A 19831-nucleotide genomic window follows, 5' to 3' on the forward strand; every position below is an offset into this window, starting at 1 on the left:
CAGAGGATTACCTAGCCTGTACACAGAGCTGAGGTCAGATGAGAAAAGCCTTTCCATTAAACTGCTATCATACAGCTCGGAACTAAAAAGGCTTGTCTGAGCCAGCATGGTTCGCTCCTCCTCGGCCAGAAAGACCAAATGTCTGTCCCTGTGCAGGACAAAGAAAGCATTCTCATTCGAGATCTGACCACAATGTTCTCACACTTTGCACATTTTCTAGAGGACACTAACGCAACATTCATTGAGATAAGCAACACATGACATGAGGCGACTGATGTGGATTAAAGATTAAATGTTGTATGCAGGAAATTACGTGAAATCTACTTACAGGGGAATGGCATCCAGAGGCTTTATGTGAGCTTTGTTGACAAAGCCAGTATGACCAGTGGAAGATTTTTTTCCTATGAAGACATCAAGTCCTCGAACAAGCAGGCCTTGAATCTCTATAGCATCCCCTTGGTTTAGCTGGAGCTCATCATGAACCACCGGACTGTAGTCCACCACGGCAACACATGAACCTGTCACTGGTATGTTTGTAAAAGAGAAAAAGAATAGTCAGGATTATTCATTTTTCATTCATGGTTCTAAACAGGTCAGTTTGATTTTATTTTTTATTTTTTCTAACTTCCATCTAAATATTTTTATAGCAAATACAGGTTAGCTGTTAGACTCCTAAGAGAAAAACTACAATATTATTTATAAGGTTTTACAGAATATAAAAGCTGGTACTCAAGAAGATGTTTTCGCTCATTGTCGTTCCAAATTTAGATAGGAGATAACTTAACTGGCCTAAAGTGGGTTTATTGCATTTGAACAGTACACCTAATATTGTGGTATCGTTCCTCTTCCTCAACTGTGTGTCTTTGGGTGTGCACATGTGTGTTTATGGTTCTACCAAGTGGATGTTCAAACAGCTCCTTTTCTGTTGGCGAGCAACCTGCATAGCATGGGTAATTTCTCAGGAACCATCTGACCAAAGGGGAGAAAACATTAAAAAAATGAATACCTCATCTGGCCACATAATCACCACAATAAAACATAACAAGTTTTTCATACTGCATTGTAAAACTATCTCAACAAAAATTGAATAGAGAAATCTCACTGATAGAACGGGTAAGGAAGAGGCTGAGTGGCAGTGATGGGAACTAAGCCATGACAACCAGTGGAGAGAAGCGTCCCCTCCCACATGTTTTCATGTCCTGTGTCCTTTACCACTAAAAGATCATTCTTTTTGAAAGACAGCTGATCTTCATCATCCTCGTCAATTTGTGTGCACAGTGCCTTAGCAAAGAAAGAACCTGAAAGGATGTCCATTAATTGGTGTTACTTTCAGAGAACCTTAAAGATACACATTTTTGTTTGATAGACAGTAAATATGAACAAAACAGCCAATGTTCTTAATTCAAACCAAGTTTCAAGCAAATATCACTGTTTGGAAGTTCTGCAGACTAACTATTCGCTAAAAGACCGTCCTTAAATGAGGTCTTCATTATCCTGAATTACAACAGGTTAAAAAAAACGTATAAAGTGGTCCTTTCATGTAAAATATGGAAGCCAAATCTGTATGGACAAGTTAAAGCTGGACTTTGAATACAAAGTCTTTAGTGTTATACTATACTTCAAATTTCCCTCCTCCAATGCACAAAATTTTACTGATCAAGTTATCAGCAAGCCTTTATTATTGATGAATATAATTTGACTCTGGTGTTTAAGATAGAAACATACAAATATAATGGACTCAAATACAGACATGTCAAACCGATAAGGATAATTTTTGCCTGAATAGCATTATTTCAAAGAACCCAAGTACACTTAATAAAGACTGGGTCAATTACTGATAAAATAATTCCCTGTGAATAATGTTTTTGTTTACCTTCTTGGATTAATAGCTCTAGATAGAGTGTGGCCAGATGATCCTCATCTACTTTAACATTAATCTCCAAGTCGCTGAGCAGTTTTGGCTCCAGCCAGAAGGATTGATCACAAAGGAAGTTCTCCAAGCACCGTGCAACATAACCTGACATTCAGTATAGACAAATACTCTTGTTAACACCCAACAACAAAAGCCTCACATAGTGGAAAAAATAAATTAAAAAATCAAAGTTTAGCCTGAAACAAAATCTACCTAATGCTAGATATGTTGAAAATTTCCAAAGTTCCTCAACGGTTTTGAATGTGAGGACAAAACTGTCCTTCTCTGCATGAATGGACACCAGGCGTGCAGACAAGTCCTGCAAAAATGAAAACTCCTTGTTAGAGCAAGAGCATAGGTGACCAATACAATGCATTGTTTAATACTTGAAATGACGGCTCAGATTGATGGCTATGATTCTGTGTCTATGTATACATGTATTTTACTCTCACCTTAAATAACTGGATTACATATTTGCTGTTACTCTCAACTACTCGTAGCCGGGTGCGCAGAGCCTCCTGGAGAGCCCGGTCAGGGTCCATACTAGATCGTCGGCGTCCGGTAAAAAAGAGCATAACTTCTAAAGGGGATAGATAATATCAAATCAAATAAAAGAAAAAAATCCAAAACAGCTGTTATTCATTATTGTTTTCATAAAGCATTTTAAACAAGTAAAAGGAATAGCTTTACAGCCTCCAAGCAGCAGGAAGACTTAAAAAAGTTCGATCAAGATTTTCTGTGGCAGCTCATATTACTGTGAGATTCTTTTTAAGAACCACCATCGTCCCTTGAGGAATAACAAAGCTATTACATTCCTGTCTGGACTCTCCATGTGGCGATTTAAATCCATTTGAAAAGCGGAAACAGCTGAGTATGATGGATCCAGAACACTATGGAGGTAAATGTGTCCAGTCAGCATACTTGACTAAAACCCCATAACTCATTTCAATACAGCACAGGTGCATCAATCTTCTATCCAGTATAGGGCAGGGGTGGCCAACCCGGTCATCGAGAGCCAAATGTCCTGCACGTTTTGGAGGTTTCTCTTCTCCAAACAAGGTGATGCAAAAGTTTCAGCTTGTTAGCAAGCTGTGTGTGGGAGCTTGATAATGATTGAGGTGATTGAAATCACATGTATTACAGCAGAGAAACTCCAAAAACATGCAGGACATGCGGCTCTCAAAAACCGGATTGGCCCCAAAAGGTAGAGGGGAGAAAAGGGTACTAAAATACTATGGAATGGTGAAAACTGATATCATTGAAGTAGGGTATCTACTGGCCTCATTTCAAGTAAGGTATCAGATTTACGATTATATTGTGTCTCCTTGTGTCCAAATGGCATCATCAGGTATGTGGTAGGGGTAAACAATTTTTCAACAGGTAAACACATACTAATTGGCTCACAAAATGTGATTTATATTTATGAAATATTTAAAAAGTTAGGCGATAGAAATATTTATACGTTTCAAAACATCCAACGTATGTATATTGATCAAACGTAGTAGCCTAAGTACATACGACTTTTTATAGGTGAAATAGCCATTTAACACTTTCATTCCTAAAAGTGCCTTTTTGTCATAAAAATATTACAGAGAGCTATTCCCAGTATGCAGTCATTGTAAGATAGATGCGGGCAGTGCTTCCGCAAAAGAAGAGTGACGACATAGAAAGAACATTTTGATAGCCAGGAACAGGGCTGAAAATCATACAAACCGCCAAGTGACAAGATCATACTGTCCAGATTTGGGTGTGGTTAGCCAAGTTATTAGTGAGATATCCTTATATATTGTGCATCAAAAAATAATTGCCTGAGGAGCATTTTTCTCCTTGCGTAACCCGACTTCCTTTCAGAAAGGCTTCTTTCCTTTTCCAGTAGTTGTCTGGCTCTGGCTCTCCTTCACCCGACTCCACTGGGGGACCATCATCATCCTCACCCACACCTAAAAAATACCTCATTTTAATATCACAACACATAAGAATGAATGCATGGATCGTCAGTTATCCATGACAGGAGTTCAAATACTTCATGAGCAGTAAAGGACAAAAGTTGCTGCTAAGAGATCCCAAGCTTGATCTGTTGCAACAATACAGTACAGGTGAACAAGGAGCTATGTAATTTGTATTGATTATGTTCAGAAGAAAATATCATACTCTGAGTTGATTTTCTTTGGACCAGTTTCACAAGACATTGTTCTTGTTGGTGTGTCCTTCAAAGGGAACAGAAAAACTCCCAACTGCCCGCAGAGCTATTTGTGGGCATAAAGCTCTTCTTTGCAAGGCTTATTTCACTTCTGATAATTCACTTTAGATTGCTTCTTGATAAATTGGGCTTCCAGTCTGAAGTCTTGTGTGAATAGGCTTTAACCTTGTTTTGTGCTTTTGGTACCTAATTAAGTAGTAGACACTCAAAATAAGGAGCAAAGACATCAATGAATGTTGAACTCAAAAGGAGAACAGCGGAGGAGCCAACCTTCAATAAGAAATTCCTACCCGTTTCTAAAAACCTCCCAGTGTTTTCATCGAATTTTGTGACAACTTGTTGGGTGGACAGTATAAAGGGGTGTCTGGGGAATGCTCCCCTGAAACAAAATATTGTACATTTGAAATTAAAACGTATCAATCTGGGGCGTTTTTATAGCATAATCAAGAAGCAAGATCTATGATGAATGTGTGCCATTGTAAACTACACAGCCAGCAGTCTGCACAAAAACAAGATCCGCCCTAAAAAGGTGCGGAAATTAAAGAACACCAACATGACTGTCTGATAGTGAATATTATCTGCGTGCATAATAGTCAAAACAACGAACAACAGTGTGCAATAAATCAAAATAAAGAAGAGGCATCCTATGCAATACTCTTTGCAGTCGTCCAATATTCAAAACAGAATAAACTTATGAGTATTTGTCTCATTAAGTCATGATTGCTCGCAAAAAGAAAGTATTCTGTTTATTAACGCTTTGTGCATTTTCAATTAAGAATGTTTGACATGTTTATACATGGCAGCACGGCGGCGCAGTGGTTAGCACGTGTGTGGGACAGTTCTAAGGTCTTGGGAACCTCCTGTGTGGGTTCAAATCCAGCTACCAGACTTCCTGTGCGGAGTTTGTATGTTCTCCCCGTGCTTGCACTCCGGTTTCCTCCCACATTCCAAAGACATGCATTTCAGGTGGATTGGCCGGTCCAAATTGTCCCTAGGTGTGATTGAGCGAGCGAGTTGTCTGTCCCTGTGTGCCCTGCGATTGGCTGGCAACCAGTTCAGGGTGCCGCTGCCCGATGATTGCTGGGATGGGCTTCAGCACCCCCGCGACCCTACTGAGGATAAGCGGTGCAGCTAATGAGATGAGATGAGAGATGTTTATACATCAACTGAAATTATTCAGATACAGAAAAAAAGTAAATCATTTTTTACTGTTTTTCTTTGAGATCCCAAAAAACATCCATTTTACAACTGAGCCACGGATTGAGCCCAACCTAGAGCTTGAAATGTACGATCACATGTATCAACACCTTCTCGAGTTCATTAAAATATTTACAAGACAAGTTGCCGTGAAAGAATTTAAGATCTGCAACACTGTCTTGTTGATGAACACATGCTCAGATGAGGTTAGTGGGGTAAGTTCCTAATGTTCTGAGCTCTGCCACTTATTTGATGTTGAATTCAAGTGCTGCAAAAGATGAAGCATGTCAATGCCTGACATGAAAGGCTGAATAACAAGTTTTGGCAATTAGCCAAAACTGTTACACATTTTATCAGACTATTAAGTACACCAAACTTCCATTAAGAGGTACTGTAACGGATGAAATCGGTTCCATTGCAATGGTTGACCGGGCCCTCACATAAACCTCACTTGCTGAGGTCAAAATGTAGAAAACGAGGCTTTTACCACTGGTTCAGACAAGGAGACCACACGATGACAAAAAACATCTTTCATTGTTGCGTTAAAAAAATAAAAATGAAAATATTTTAAAAAGCGTATTTATATCTATTTATCCGTCTACCCTGGTCATATCCCTCGAGAAGGGTGACCAACAGCAAGACAAACACATACAAAAACAAAGAGTGTAAAAAAAGGAAAAAGTAGCAAAAAACACACACAAACATTTTTGAACCATGGCCAACTCAAATGCCCAAACACCCAACCAAGTTAAGCAGCTCGGCTCCCAAGTTGGTCATTCTTTCATCCATCTAGATGAAACGGGACACAAGAAAGCGGCCATGTCACTCGAAAGGCAAAAGCGTATTTCACTGTTGATAAAATGTTATCTGTAAAGAAATTGCAAGAAGCATACCTTACAAATTTGCGCAGTGCTGCCCAGCATCGCTCCATTTTATGTTTCCGCTCGCACCTCATTCAACGACAAAAGAGACGACATCCACACGCTGGGCTTTGTACCCTTCTTTGTGAAAAGGGTGGCAGGAGCCCGTGAAAACTGGCCGGTATGAAGCATTTGCAAAAGGTAAATGGTCTGCATTTATATAGCGCTTTTCAAGTCAATGAAGACCTCCCAAAGCAAATATATTTTAATTATTGATTCTGAATTTTATACATAAACTGGTTGCGAGTGCTGTGCAAATTCTGCTGCAATGACATCACAAAGCTAATCCTGATGACACTTTGAGTTCTCTTGATTAGATATATGACAAAAATACCTTCAGGTTAATTGGCCGGTCCAAATCATCCCTAGGTGTGAATGAACGAGCGAGTTGTCCGTCTCTGTGTGGCCTGCGACTGGCTGGCAACCAGTTCAGGGTGTCCCCTGCCCGGAGATAGCTGGGATGGGCTCCAGCACCCCGCCGACCCTACTCAGGATAAGCGGTGCAGATAACAAACGGACGGACCTAGACTGTAATCCAACTTTTTAAAGAAAAACACCTGTCTGAACCAGGAGTAAACTGTTTGCATAAGAATTAAAGGTAAGTTCTTAGGACCGGAGGCCAAAACCTGCCTGACCTGAAATTTGGGTTGGGTTGGGCCTAAAATGCCAATCATTTAGTCTGGTTCCTTGCCAGGCAGGGGGGTTTATCTTGTGCTGAATGTTCTTTTTAAATATCTTTCCTGTAGCATTATTGAATGCAAGTATTGTTAACCACAACTAGATGTGGGTGTTGCTTCAGGAATAAGCGCCACTGCTTGTTCACGGCAGTGACAACATTTTATTGAAATCTAGTTGTCTGCACGAGAGGATTTCTTCTTTTGAGGGTGGGTGTATGACAGAAAATAATTTAAAAGCACTGCATTAGAGCAAGGGTCTCAAACTAAAAATACTAGTGACCACCAGACCTACAATGGTCCCACAGTAGAAATTTGAATACAATATTTTGTGATGACTTTCAAAAAAAAAAAAAAAAAAGGAGCGGTCCACCAACAGGCCGATTTTCAAATGCTGCAGTTAAAACACATTGCAGACTGAAAAAAAGTATACCAATTTTGAGTCATGATTAGCATCCATCCATCCATTATCTGCACCGCTCATCCTTAGTAGGGTCGCGGGGGTGCTGGAGCCCATCCCAGCTATCTTCGGGCAGTGGGCAGGGGACACCCTGAACTGGTTGCCAGCCAGTCGCAGGGCATACCTAGACAGACAACTCACTTGCTCAGTCACACCTAGGGACAATCTGGACCGGCCAATTAACCTGACATGCATGTTTTTGGAATGTGGGAGGAAACCGGAGTGGCCGGAGGAAACCGGAGTGGCCGGAGGAAACCCACGCAAGCACGGGGAGAACATGAGAACTCCACACAGGGGGTTCGAACTCACGACCTCGGAACTGGCAATTAGGTAGAATTTATATCAAAGTGAAACGGGTTGTACTAAGATTACATTTCAATAGGAAAGGGAGCACAAAACAGCCTATGGCCACTTGCATCGTTTTACACTTAATTAATTGATACAAATTTCCAGTATAGGGCAGGGGTGGCCAATCGTGCAGTGCGCCCTGTGTCTCATGTAAACTGGGAGGTCACAGGTACGAGCCTTGGCAGAGTAGTACCTAAAACTGGGTGAAATTCAATGTTTTTGTGAGATCGTTGACATTTCAACTAAATGCGACTTGTATGAGATTTCTACAGTATAAGAAAGATCATGGAAATCGAACAGCTGTGAGAGATATTGTGCCTTAATTCGACGCTCCTGCAAAATCTGAACCCCTTCGCGTGAAAGCACACTATGCTTTCGACAGAACGTGTTTCGCGATCGTAGTCTGTATAATGTGTTTATCATAGAATATTAGTTGCCGTGATACAAACAAAAAAGTGATTGTGGTCTATATAATAAGTTTATAGATTATGCGAAGGGGAGTCGGATTTTAGCACAACAACAGCCACAACAGAAGGCACCAGCGTTCTATCGTGCAGTACGCCCTGTATCTGTGTTAAATACAGAACTAGAACCCGCTACGGAGACTACACCCTTTAACACGATACGCCCTACGGTCGTGAAAATACGGTAATCTAGAAATGGTTGGAGTTTGGAAGAGTATGTGATAGGCGTAAGTTGTGTCAATGTTCGGAAGAGTAAGGTGATGAAGTGTTCATGTGATGCAGTGGGCATGGCATTATAAATAGGGTTGCAGGGACGGGGGCTGGAAGAAGTTGAAAGCTTTAGGTTCTTGGGTTGTGATGTGGCTGCAGTTGGTGGAATGGAGTGCGAGGTATTGCACAGAGTGAATCAAGGAAGCAAGGTTTTGGGTGCTCTGAGGAGAGTGATGAACAACAAGAGTATGAGTATGGATGTTAAGAGAGGACTGTATGAGAGTGATTGTGCCGACTGTGTTGTATGGTGCAGAGACTTGGAGCCTGAACGCAGATTTAAGAAGGAAATTGAATGCTTTTGAGACAAAGTGTTTGAGGGCTATGTTAGGAGTGACAAGATTGGTTAGATTGAGAAATGAAATTGCGAGAGACAGAACTGGAGTAGTCGTCGAACTGAGCAAGCGTGTTGATAAGAGAGTACTCAGTTGGTTTGGACACATGGAGAGGAGGATGAGGAGCAAATGTTGAAGAGGATCTACAGAGCAGAATTTAATGGAAGGAGACCAAAAGGAAGACCGCGATTGACGTGGATGGATGGTGTTATGAGTGCACTGCAGGAAAGAGGTCTAAATATAATGGAAGCTAGAGCTCTTGTTGGTGATAGAAAGGAGTGGAGGTGTTGTGAAAGGATAGTGGGATTGTGGACGCGTTCTTATGGATGGGCTGGGCACCCGTATGATGCGGCAGGGGCAAACCAGTGAAAGCTGTCGGGCCCTGCTGTTGAACAAAAGAGTGTGTTGTGTCACCCTGACCCGAGTGACATGGCCGCTTTCTGGTGTCCCATTTCATCTGGAGGGACGAAAGCATGACCGACTTAGGTGCCGAGGTGCCTAACTTGTATGGGCGTTTGGGCAATTGGGTTGGCCATGGTCCAAAAGTTTTTGTGTGTGTTTTTTTTGCTTTTTTTCCTTTTTATTTTCTTTGTTATTGTATGTGTTTGTCTTGCTGTCGGTCAACCCTCTTGAGGGATATGACCGAGGTGGATAGAATAGATAGAAATGGTATTCGCTCTTTCATCAACTTTTTTATCGTGTGCTTTGAAGAGCATTTACTTCCTCAATATTTCACACAGCTAGTATGGGAATAATAATGTCACTTTAAATTTTGAATTAGTAGTCAACTGGTTTTATTTAAAGTTTTATGAAACACCGGACAGGACCTCTAACACTTAGAAGTTACCCACATTTTTAAAGAGTTCAGCGCATGCGAAATTAGTGTGGCATATGTAGGGCTAGGCAATATATCAATTTATTAGACATTCTAGAAATCAAACATAAAAAGATGCTGAATGGTGAAATCAAAGTAAGGAATATAAGGATTAAATTGTATTTAACTCAAAGATGGTGCTGATTATTAATGAACAGTTACTACTAATTGGTTATGTGATGCACATAAGAAAGTTAGTCACGAGCAAATAATGGCTATTGTTTGCATGAGCCAAATATGTTGTTTGTATGACATCAGATTTAAAATATGTCATTGCAGTCTTAACATTTTGCAGTATTTTTTAATCATTAAACTTTGTTTTCAAAATGTGAATTAAGTGGGGGTTTAATGTTTTCAATCAATTGAAAATGTATGGATTGAGACAAACTAAATTTAAAAAATTATTTAATATTTGGGCAACAAAAGTCAGCCTACAGTACACATTCATCACGATAAGTACTGCTACTATTGTTCATCTCTGTGAACCAGAGAGATACTATTATAGCTCCTCCTAATGAGGTCAAAGAGGATTCACATACTTTGGTTCACAGAGCAGAAAGAATGTGCACCAACGATTTAACATTGCATGATTTTCTTGAATCGTTGATTAGTTTGTAGCTTATTTTCGGTTTAGTAATAAGTCAAATTTTGGTTACCATAAAGTATTGTTTACCATACAAGTTAGGGTCTGGGTTAGGCTGGGCAGAGTACAGTATTGGGTTTCCAACAAGAAAGGCTACAGTAAAGACAATCCATGTTTTTGTTTTGTTTTCTAAACAAAATAAGGTAAAAAATATAATCGGGAAATAAAATAACCATCAAACACATCTGTTATAAGTAAAAGAATTATATAGTAAATACTTAAACTAAATATGAGAGGAAAAATCCTATTACTAATCAGATTACAATGTATGTATAACAGTTTTCAACTTTCTCGCAAAATAATGTAGTGTAACATTTTATTTTAGGTGCCATGCAACGTATCCTACCTTCGGTCATGATGCAATTTCCTGAAAAGTGTTCGGGGCCCCCGCTGAGAGTATATGCTGGTTCCCTCCACAGGGCATCTAGCTCAGCAGGAGATATGTCTGAGGAAAATGAAAACAAATCAATACTTTTCATAAATACAGATGCTTCTAAACAGGAAGTGGAAGGGACAGGTGCTGCTAAAACAAAATGTTAGTATTGAGACTGGGTTTGTCTGTAGAGTGCACATTGTCAAGGTGATATTTATGACGTACACGGGAAACTCGAACCTTACTCAAGAATCTGCGCTTGCTTTCAGACACACTGTATATTCCACACTATAAGGCGAACGGGATTAATTAAGGCACATCTTCAAAAAAATGGTCTTTGTGATATTTATTACATATATAAGGCAAATCGGATTATTAGGTGCATGGAATTCAAGGGTTGCACTAAAATTAATAAAAGGCAGAATTTGCGCATTGATTGGTAAATAAGAATATATCACTGGCCACAATTGCATAACAATAGACGCAAAGGGAATCTAACCTAGACCTCAGCGTATTGTTGTTCTTATTGGGTCAGCTTACTCGCAAAGTCTTTACACAGTGCATGAGATTTAGAACTGAATGACGAGAAAGGCGTTGTGGGAAGTAATTTGGTCGGTCTGAACTGAAATGAGAGGACGGCGTTGTGGAAAGTTTTTCTATCATCCTGTTTTTCGGTGCTACTGTTTAAGTGTTAATTTGGCTTTATTTTTCTTTTTAAGTCATTTATCATAATACATAATATATGGTAACATATGGACTGAACAACAAAAACAACCTTAAGAGCTGTTTGGGAGCCGAAAGAGCCGGTTCTCTATTAAAAAAAAAGAAAAAAAAAAAAAAGTTGGAATTCTCATTTCTTTAATGGACCATTTGAGTTGGATTTAATTTATTAAACTCACTTCATATTGTTTACTGCTAATTGCTATTTTATCATATTGTTTACAGTTTTTTTTGCACTTCAAGTGTAGGCTCAATCTGTTGCTGATGAGGTGCAATAGATATTACATTAACCTGTCTGTACTTCTCTAATTAACTGACCAGAGTACTGCTTGGAAAATTTTCAATTCTTTGACATACAATTTATTTTAAAAGTAACGCCAATAGTTACTCTCCCTGGTAACTAGTTACTTTAACTATAGAGTAACTCAGTTACCAAATCAGTTACTTTTTGGAAGAAGTAGTGAGTAACTGTAACGTATTAGTTTTTTAAAGGTTCTTCAAGGTTCTCTTAGTCTTCAAGGTTCTCTTAGTATTGTACAAAATCATACATGGACTTGCTCCCTCTTATCTTTCAGATCTGATTTGCCCCTATGTCCCGGTCCGAAGCCTACGATCTGAGAGTGCCGGTCTTCTGGTGATCCCAAGAGCAAAGAAGTGTTCTGCTGGTTCGAGAGCGTTCTCCATCCGGGCACCGGTGCTATGGAATGCTCTTCCCCCTGAGATCCGATCTGCAACCTCAGTGGAAATGTTTAAATCTAAACTTAAAACTCACTTCTACTCCATAACATATGAATAACCTACTCTTCTCGTCGGCTGAAAAATAGTCTGTGTAATAATCTGTGAAGCCCTTTGAGACTCTTCGTGATTTAGGGCTATACAAATAAAGATGACTTGACTTGACTTAAAGTAACTTGCCCAACATTGATCCCTCGTGATTTATTGGAGAAGACTTAGCGTCCTTCCTGCCGCGATTTGGTTTGATCCCCGTCGCCAACATTGATCGTGTTTTGGTCAGCGATAAAAATTTGTCAGCTGATTAATGATTGCACAAAAATGGTAACGCATTTCTAACTTTTTATGAAAAATATGGAGCGCTGGATTAAAAGGTGCATGTTTAAATTTCAGGCAAATTTTGTTTTTGTCTGCTCATCTTGTAGTCAAGAAAGTACGATACATTAAGCAAATTACAGCAGACGTCTGCACTTTCCTTCTTTTTCAACATGCTGTGTCAGTACTAAGGTATCCTGCGAAGCTTTCACAAAGAGAGAATCCAGTACACAACTTGACCAGACAATACAAAAAGGTATGATGTTGGGAGAGGACAAGAGCCCATTCTCTTCCATTCCACGACACAACACATAGCACTGACAGAACCAGTTGGTTCACACTTGCAGGCTCACATGCTTTTACGACATACCGGTACACACACACATACACACACAATTCCCTTCAACATTACCTTCATGGCTTAATGCGTTACCCATGTTGCACAAAAAACTACTCCACTACTACATGACAGGATGGCCACGTGGGTTGGGACCAACCTGTGAAGGAGGAGAGGCACATTTTGATGAAGGGGCCACAGCAGGAGTTGTTGAGCAGCGGTCTGCAGCAACAAGACGCCATCTGGCCCAGGAAGCTGCAGCTCCCTGGGATCAATGCCATCCCATTAGTTACCTCCTTCCTCTGAAACAACAGTTCACTTGCTTCCTCTCTGCTGGACCGGCCTGTTTCCGTTTCCAGTTTCTGCACTCCTATTCTTACCCTGCTTAATATTTCTCTCTGTCCCCCGCACCATCCATGTTGAGTGTTCCTTCTTTACAAGCTGCATCTCTTTTTCTGTCTGTTGTCCGGCTCCACACTGCAGTCCCGTCTTTTTCTGTCCATTCACCTCCACCCACCAGCCTCTCTCTCTTGCACAAAGCACTCTCTCCAATTCATCATGAGTGTGTGGGGCAGACCTCACACATTCAGAGATTTCCCCCTATCGAGCGTGTGCACGTAGTGCGTTAATGTGAGTGTTTGTGTGAGGGGGTGGAGTTGGCTGTTAAAATATGCTTAGAATGTGTGACAATAGACATTGTGTGTTTCTTTTGTGTGACTTGCTGAGATAATTGCAGAACTGCACAGTGAAGCGACAAGGTCACAGAGAAAAGAGAAGGGAGCGGAGCCTGGTGGTATAGATAAAGGATCAGTTTATCCACATCCCAAATTTCTGTGCCCTCTGATAAGTAATTAAGGTAGGCGATCACACACACAAAGCCAAAGTTATTCTGCAAGCACAATGAAGAGTGTGCATCATTGTTTGAGCTTATCAAATCTTTACATTGAAATAAAAATCCCTAATACATGAACATTAAATGACAGAAGTCAGTATTGGCTGTGTTTTATATTTTAGCGAGGTGAGTGAAAATCATTTAAAAGAAGGAAAAACTGAACTAATTTCTGTCATTCACTAAATCACAATAAAATAAAGTGGACGGAGAATTAACGTACAATGAAAATATATACACAATTAATCCTGGTAAACCATAATCATCTAAGGGGCCGAATAAATCATTCTAAAGGGCCTTAGGTGAACTGCAGGTCTTTCCTTTGACATATGCACTCTACATTACAGGTGAAGAACCTTTTAAAAGCTGAGAGATACTTCTTGTTAACTATTGGTGTGAAGGGCTACCAGTTTGATTATCCATTTTAAAATACCTTATATTATTACTATGTTATTTCAATGTTGTGACCAGGTTCTAATTTTAACACGCATTGTTAAGATAGGCCTAATCAACCACAAAAACATGTCAGTTAGGACATCAAATTTACTTGAAAATCACAATGACCCATCACTGTCATCACAGTATGCCTCGTGACAGGATCCCCAGTTTCCTCGAGTGTGCAGAAATATTGTGACATTACTTTGCCTCTAAATAACACACAACAAAGGGTGGACTCACAAGATGGACATTCCTTCTGTATCTGTAGGTCTCAAGCTTCGAGCAAAGGCATACTTCTTTCATTGAAAAAATACCCCAGAACACCACCGTCTGAAAGTGCGGAGGTAAAAAGAAAAGCTTAAACTAACAATATAAGTGTTTTTAACACTGAAGTGTTACAACATCTTGAAAATGAATCAAATTAACAAACAAATAAAGTACTTTATGATCTTTCATACTTGTATTCACTCAGTGTGAAACCTGGACCTGTTTGGATAAACACAGAGCTGATAACCTGGCAGGAATCAAGGTAGGACGCACAGGAAGCTCTTCCTTTTCAGCTTTCAGTCTTTCTCTCACTATTTTGCTTGTCTCCAAGCACAAGGCATTTAGCAACCTGCTGCCGCTTATGGTATGGAAGAGTAATACACGATTACCCTGCCAGGAGCTAGAACACACAGGAACACAAATTGGAAAATTTCCCACAGCACACCTGATAATATCTTGTGGTACAACAGTGTGCCATGGCAGAGTTGTTGAAAACACTGGTTTAGAGCACTAATGGTCAAAGAGACCGTGACAGTCAATGTTCTTTTATTTGATGTATGAGCGGCTCATGACCTTATTTATGCATCTTGTGAGTAAGCCGTAAACAGTTTGGAACTGTTTGCTTGTACCCTAAATGGATGTCAAAAGACTTATTCTCAGAGCACAACCGATTCTAAGTAATCTAATAAGAACTTTGCTCCACCCTGACATGGTCACATGCACGTCAATATCAACAAACCAAAATGTAGACAAGAGTTGTCAAGAGAAATAAAAACACACAACAACACAGAGATAAAGACAAAATCGTAATGTGATTTTTGGTTAGAGGTAAAAGTCAAAATATCCTAAAACAACAGCTGCGGGTGGAGCCAGAGTTGACCACTGGGACATCAAATTCCTCTCACAAATAGCAGCACAGAACACACTGAACTATGTTATGTCCCGTGTCATTGAAAACGAGATAAGTCAGAGATAACGCTTGTGTGGCCGTATACGCAGTCACATACCATCAGTTAGCTAAGCGATCTTTCACACATTGAAGGCTGAAGTTCAATTTTGCCAACATGCAAGCAAAACCTAAGATGAGGCATACTTGTGTGAATGAAGGGAATAAAGCTTTGAGAGTAGCTGTTTATTGATTTGTATTTATAAATTTAAAAGGTGAGGTCTGGTAATATGAGAAGAATGGTAGATCATTATAGACTTACCCCTAGTTTTAGCTCACTTGCATGCCTGTGTGTTTTGCAGGGAGATCCCCACCCACACTGCTGCAGAGTGGCACTGGGACAACACATAAACAGTTACATTTTAGATGATTGGGGTTCAGGCTCTGGAAAACGTGATATACAAAAATGTATGCTAAAAGACTAGTTGTATTAGCACACATTCCCTTTCCTCCTAGACAATTACATTTGGTTAGCACAAAGTTTATATTTAACAACAGGGATTTTTGGACAAAAGAGTAAAGTGAGGAATGTTGTATACCTTTTCGGATCCCTCTTTAAGCCATTCTTCTCGTGCTGACACAACACGTGTGTATCGCTGCCTGCTTGCGTGGGGCGAGCTTTCCCCAACTCAGCTAACTAACTAGCAAGCTTACGTGAAATATCAAACCCACGACAAAAAACGAAGTAAAGTCCGAATTCCCCCGCAACTCTGATTTAATTTACCAACAAACACCACAGAGACAGCCCAACATGGCCTGTCAGTGACTGGGAATGACAACTCCTCCCTCATGTCGCTCTCACTTCCCAGGAGCGCGTGAGCAGTCAACTCTTCCTCTTCGCCAGACGGCGTAACCTGTTGAAATGAATTTATCAATAAATAGTTTTCGACAAATATATATCACATGGGCGAATTCAGGATCAGAGCTTTTTCGTTTATTTTTAATGATTTATTTCGGAATTATTTGTTCAATTATATTGTCGTGTATTTTATCACGTATTTTGTTGTATATTTTGTCCAAAAATGTAATTTAACTGATAAGGTGGGTGAATTGCCTGAACGTGTGATTAGTGATGAACTTGTTTGAGGAGCTCAACCAGTTCCGTTGCTCGTGGATTTAAATAACATTGTCTTGTAATAAATTATACAACAAAATAAATGACAAAATAAAAAAAGTACGAAATTAATTACAATATTGCATTAAAATTACATTTATTTTATACATTTAGGTATTACCTGATTTATTTATGTGTTCATGTATTTATATGGCTCACGCAATGTTTTTAGGTATTTATATATTCATTTTCATGTAAGTGATTCCCAACCTTTTTTGAGCCATGGCATGAAACTTAAGAAGATATAAGACATAAGAAGAAATCTAGAGGCACACCCTCCATCAGAAATCTTCAAAAACTAATTTTTTGTCCAAGTCCATGATTTTTTAAAGCTTAAGTTATCATGTTTGGCAGTGTGATGTTTTTCTTTTTGTAGTCGCCGTAGCTCAGAGGGTAATACAGAGTATTCATTTTTTTGGTTATAATTTTTATCTGACTATACTTTAACCTGTTATTTATGTTTTGATATATTTTTTTCTGGAAAATAATAAAAAGAATAATTAACAAAAAAATATTTTCACTACAATCCAGCAATCTATTTTTGTAAATGTAAAACATAATGATAAAAAACAGCAAAATATGCCCACATGTTTTTCTTTGTTTTATTTTTATTTTATTTTTTTTGCACTGCAATCTTAAACAGCTTCATGAAACTAAATAAGTTATTGAATATACCGTACTAGCTCAGTAGCCTAGATGGTAAGGCGCCCGCTTTGAGACTGGGAGGTCGGTGGTTCGCGCCCCGGCCAAGTCATTCCTAAGACTTAAAAAGTGGTCGGCGGCGCCCTCTGTTGGCTGCGGCTGCATCGGCTCGCGACAACGGGTCAGGTGCAATCGACATTTCGTTCTGTGTACATTGTTACACAGAATGACAATACAAGGAAATTATTATTATTATTATTATTATACTCCATGAGCAAATAATTGTCATATTGAAATCAATTACTTGCTGCCACTCTTTGATATGGAAGTATGTTACAGGTACTCTGCTGATCTCTTGAAGAAAGCAAATCTACTGAACAAAGGCTTACATTTTTGTTAAGATGAAATTGGGCAATATCTTGCAGCACGCTAAACAAGATCTCATGGCACACTGGTTGAGAAACACTGGCTTAAACGTCAAAGATAGTGCTCATTTTACTGGGTATTTTAAAACATTTGAAAACAATTAGAGCGTAAGCATTAGAATGAGGCACACCATTTATTTCCTCATTATCAAACACCAGTTACCCAAGTTTAAGAGGACACAGTGAAAGACACACACACACATATACAAGCCGGTTTGTTGTCACCGTACCTGTTGGATTACAGTTTGCATTCCAAAGATGCTGGGCCTTAACATGACCCTGCCCATCAAAAATGATTTTAAAGCCCCAATGTTTATTACATAGCAACCCCTAGTGGTATAAAACATATTAATCAAAGATAACGAATGGCTATTATTTAATAGATTGAATATATTGAAAATTACGGACTATAGAGCGCACACGATTAAAAGCCGCATGCTCAGATTTAAGAACGAGTACAAAATAGGGTGGGCGATACTGTTAAATCTTGGTATCGATCCGATCCAAATAAAGGCAGAGTAGTATCGGTCGATACCGATCCGAGACAGTTGCATTTTGCTGGGAACTGTCACGATCATTGAGTAATTGAACCTTTCCCCCCTTGAGTTTGTTTATAGTTGAAATAAACAAAGGACAATAATTTTAGGCAATAAAAAAGATTATATTTTTATCAAATCAATACTTTACAAACTTTATCAGTATGAAAAAAAACAAAGAGAATCAAACAAAAAAAAATCTGAAATATAACCGAAATACAAATTCCATATAGCATTGTCGACAAGACAATTAACCTATATTTTCTTGCACGATATTTTGAAAATAACACGATTCATGTGAAAAATGGTTCTGTTGCCATGGTGACAACAGATTTACACGTTTTTGTTCAGGAAAAGTAACATGTTTACATATATGGTGACAGCTCATTTCTCTCTGTAAGGTGAGCTTATTTTCATGATTTTATGTAAATCTTTAGTGTTGCCACAGTAGCAGACCACTTTACCACACTAATAACACCCGGCATTGTCCTTTGCCTTAGCTGAGAAAATGTCCACTTAACGCTTCCTGTTTGCTTCTGTCATTTTTGGCTCCTGGTAGGGGTGCATGAATAAATGTGTCTCTCTCTTCGTCCTGGCAGTAGGGATGCAGCAGCAGGCCAGGTATGGTGAGGTGCAAAACTGTACCTATCACTGAAATATTCAGCCATAAACTTAAAGAGTGGCCCAGGGCACTGGGTGAGAAATAAAAGGGCTGCATCATCTATATGAATGAGTTGTGCTTTTAGGAGGAGCAAATTATCGATCCCAGGACGATAATATTGATCTAATCCAAGCTCATGCTTAATATCAATAATATCAATATATGTATCGATCTGCCTCCCTCTCTTACAACCCCCACTATATATATATATATATATATATATATATATATATATATATATATATATATATATATATATATATATACAAATATATGCTGGGAACTGTCACGATCATTGAGTGATATATGTATATGTATATGTATATATATATATATATATATATATATATATATATATATATATATATATATATATACATATATATAACTATATATAGCTCCTCTTTGATCTGCTACCTTATCGTGGTGGAGAAGTTTGTGTGTCCCAATGATCCTAGGAGCTATGTTGTCGGGGGCTTCAAGCCCCTGGTAGGGTCACCCATGGCAAACAGGTCCTAGGTGAGTGGCCAGACAAAACGCAGATCAGAAGACCCCTTATGGTGACACAAACTTTGGTCCTCGATTTCCCTCGCCCGGACGCGGGTTACCGGGGCCCCCTTCTGGAGCCAGGCCTGGAGGTGGGGTCCGCTGGCGAGCGCCTGGTGGCCGGACCCTTACCCACGGGGGCCGGCCGGGCACAGCCCGAAGGGACGACGTGGGACCGTCTTCCCATGGGCTCACCACCTGTAGGAGGGGCCAAAGGGGTCGGGTGCGCAGAGAGCTGGGTAGCGGCCAAGGGAGGGGTCGTTGGCGCGACGATCCCCGGCTACAGAAACTGGCTTTTGGGACATGGAACGTTACCTCTCTGGCAGGGAAGGAGCCCGAGTTGGTGCGTGAGGTTGAGAAATTCCGACTAGATATAGTCGGACTCACCTCTACGCACGGCTTGGGCTCTGGTACCAGTCCTCTCGAGAGGGGTTGGACTCTCTTCCACTCTGGAGTTGCCCGTGGTGAGAGGCGCAGAGCCGGTGTGGGCATATTAATTGCTCCACGGCTCGGCGCCTGTACGTTGGGGTTCACCCCAGTAGACGAGAGGGTAGCCTCCCTCCGCCTTCGGGTGGGGGGACGGGTCCTGACTGTTG

General features: G+C 39.9%; 2 protein-coding genes across 6 annotated transcripts in view; one reads left to right on the plus strand and one right to left on the minus strand.

Annotated features, from left to right (window-relative positions):
- Positions 1-12190, plus strand: part of adrb2a (adrenoceptor beta 2, surface a) — a 92876-nt gene extending 80686 nt beyond the window's left edge. Inside the window, exon 4 of the mRNA XM_088344248.1 lies at positions 11963-12190. Coding sequence (XP_088200374.1) covers positions 11963-11968 — 6 coding nt within the window. The 3' untranslated portion in view covers positions 11969-12190. The remainder of the gene's footprint in view (positions 1-11962) is intronic.
- The window catches only part of sh3tc2 (SH3 domain and tetratricopeptide repeats 2), a 28569-nt gene extending 12420 nt beyond the window's left edge, over positions 1-16149 (minus strand). Inside the window, exons 1-12 of one of the 5 annotated variants that reach the window (XM_088344242.1) lie at positions 15851-16149; positions 15574-15646; positions 12847-12931; positions 10641-10739; positions 3721-3852; positions 2365-2492; positions 2126-2231; positions 1874-2017; positions 1103-1298; positions 896-969; positions 329-524; positions 12-148 (exon numbers count right to left, since the gene is read on the minus strand). In XM_088344242.1, coding sequence (XP_088200368.1) covers positions 12-148; positions 329-524; positions 896-969; positions 1103-1298; positions 1874-2017; positions 2126-2231; positions 2365-2492; positions 3721-3852; positions 10641-10739; positions 12847-12871 — 1237 coding nt within the window. In that variant the 5' untranslated portion in view covers positions 12872-12931; positions 15574-15646; positions 15851-16149. Of the gene's footprint in view, positions 1-11; positions 149-328; positions 525-895; positions 970-1102; positions 1299-1873; positions 2018-2125; positions 2232-2364; positions 2493-3720; positions 3853-10640; positions 10740-12846; positions 13333-14338; positions 14405-15573; positions 15647-15850 lie in introns of those variants that run through there. The other 4 variants (XM_088344244.1, XM_088344245.1, XM_088344241.1 and 1 more) reach the window with 4 other exon arrangements.
- Between the last annotated feature and the right edge of the window lie 3682 nt (positions 16150-19831).

Source organism: Urocampus carinirostris, chromosome 9 (assembly GCF_059441175.1).
Source record: "Urocampus carinirostris isolate Australia breed hairy pipefish chromosome 9, RoL_Ucar_1.0, whole genome shotgun sequence".
NCBI lineage: Eukaryota > Metazoa > Chordata > Actinopteri > Syngnathiformes > Syngnathidae > Urocampus > Urocampus carinirostris.